Source organism: Acanthisitta chloris, unplaced genomic scaffold (assembly GCF_000695815.1).
Source record: "Acanthisitta chloris isolate BGI_N310 unplaced genomic scaffold, ASM69581v1 scaffold41863, whole genome shotgun sequence".
NCBI classification, from domain to species: Eukaryota; Metazoa; Chordata; class Aves; order Passeriformes; family Acanthisittidae; genus Acanthisitta; species Acanthisitta chloris.
The window spans coordinates 9734-11766 of record NW_008667306.1 but is presented as its reverse complement, the minus strand read 5'-3'; the positions used below and the strand labels follow the sequence as shown (position 1 = coordinate 11766).

Below are 2033 nucleotides of genomic sequence, written 5' to 3'. Positions count from 1 at the left end.
GTAAAAGCTTTTTAACTCCTTCCTGCCCATTACCCTGTGCTGTGTGCCCAGTGCTGTGCACAGGGGAGAAGCTGTTTGCTGCTTGTGCAGGGACAGGTTTGGGAGAGAAGGCTCTGCCCAGCTCCAACTATGAGATAGTTTGGGCTGAGCAGGGTCAGATGTGCCTTGGGGAGAGGTGCTTGGCACCCTCAGGGTCTCCATCCTGGCTCATCCAGAGGGGAGTATCTCCAGAGAGGCCCCATTCTTGTGGGAGATGTGTTGCCAGGAGCCCCCCACCCCAGCAGGGGGTGGGTCACTCCCTGTCCTGCCTTGGCTTTGTCACCAAAGGATCACTTAAAACGTTTCTCTTGGTTGAGTGCCTTGTTACAGTCTGAGTGGCTGCTGGGGGCTGCCAGGAGCTGTGCCAGGGCCGAGCAGGGTTATTCCTGCAGGATGTGCCAATGGACATTATGCTCATGGCATGGAAGCACCTGTAAGAGTTGGCCCTGGTTCCTCTCCCTCTCCTCCCTCTCTTTATTCCCTCTCCTCCCCTCCTGGCTTCTTGCAGAGAATTGAGTGTGGAGCCTTTAAAAGTATTTTTGTTGCAGAGTATATTTTGCATTCGCTGTAATAGAGATTATAACGATTCTGTGCACCTTCTGATGTCTGAGTTCAGGTTGCTGCTTGTAATAACCAACTCTTGTTATACCCAAGTTGTAATTAGTATGTCTGATGTACAATTAAAAAGTCGTGGGTTTTTTTCTAACATCACTGTTTTTTTGTAGTGTGAGGATTATTGAGTTTGGGCACTGGGGGTCAGCCAGACAAGGGGCTTATCTCATACTCTGTTTCTTTGCATTTAGCACTGAAAATTTTCGTGCTCTCAGAGCTCAAACCATTTTCCCTCTCAGCTTCTCTTTCCTGCCCCTGCAAGCTTTCCCTGTGCTACCTCTGACAGATGATGGAGCCACACAAGCCCACGGGCACAGCTCTCAATGCCTGCAAAATGCCCTGCACCTCTTCTCCAGGGGGAGCATCAGTCAGCATCAGGCTGGAGAGAGTCACCTCAAGCCCAGGAGAGACTCTTCCTCCTGCCCAGGTCACTGCAAACTGTGATCACACATGAGCCTGCCCAGGTAAGAAACACTCCTGTTTATTCCCTTCCTAGTCACATAAATAACTTGGTATTGTTCCATAAGGTATAGCCCATTAAACTATTAACATGAGCATCTTTTTACAAAGTTAAACTTGGCCCAGGCAGAAAGCCACTGCTCAGGTGTGGGTAGGAGATGCAGCACTGGGATGATGCCCGGGTCCTGCTGCCACTTGGGTTCCCTAAACTGGTTGTGGTTTTGCTGAGCTCAGCTTAGCTCTGTGTGCTGCTTGTGGCTCCTGGTAAATCCTTGCAGCATCTGCTCAAGTTTGCTGTTTCCTTGGCTTTTGTGAGCCTCAGCCAGCATGTTGCCTGACAGCAGGGGAGGGCGGGAGCCTGCACATCGCAGGGTGCCTGGCCACATCCTGCTGCCTCTCGGCTGGGGAAGCAGGAGGCAGAGCAGGGCAGGATGCTGAGACCGCCGCTGTGGGGGAGCAGGGGGGCCTGGCAGGGTTCAGGCACTGTTTGTGGGGACACATGGCTCTGGAGGAGCTGCCAGGCCGTGGCTCCCAGCTGGGATGTGCTGCTGGCAGCCTGAGACAGCCCCCAAATGCTGCAGTTTCCTGACACTTTTTTATCCTCATCCGCAGGCAGCCTGTGCTGCCTCTGCTGCTCCCTGGGCAGGCCAAGGAGAGGGTGTGTCCAGAGCAAACCAAATTCCCAATCCCAAGCTTCTGTGTCACAGCAAACCTGAGAAGGTATAAGCTGTCTCCTTGGATGTAGCTCCTGCCTGCCCAAGGGTGGCTCAGCAGGGCTCACCTGTCTCCCCAGAAGGGAATGCTCTCTGCACTTCTCAGTCCCGTGGCACGTTTTCCTCTATCCATTTGAGGTAGAGAGGGTTTCCTTGGTCAATGGGCAGGCTGATGATTTCAGGGATTTCAAAGGGGTGGATGGATCTAAA

At 52.9% G+C, this 2033-nt stretch overlaps 1 protein-coding gene across 1 annotated transcript in view; it reads right to left on the bottom strand.

Moving 5' to 3' along the window:
- Nucleotides 1-1925: 1925 nt before the first annotated feature.
- CUTA (cutA divalent cation tolerance homolog (E. coli)) overlaps nt 1926-2033 on the bottom strand; it is a 5608-nt gene continuing 5500 nt past the window's right edge. Inside the window, exon 5 of the mRNA XM_009072436.1 lies at nt 1926-2028. Coding sequence (XP_009070684.1) covers nt 1926-2028 — 103 coding nt within the window. The remainder of the gene's footprint in view (nt 2029-2033) is intronic.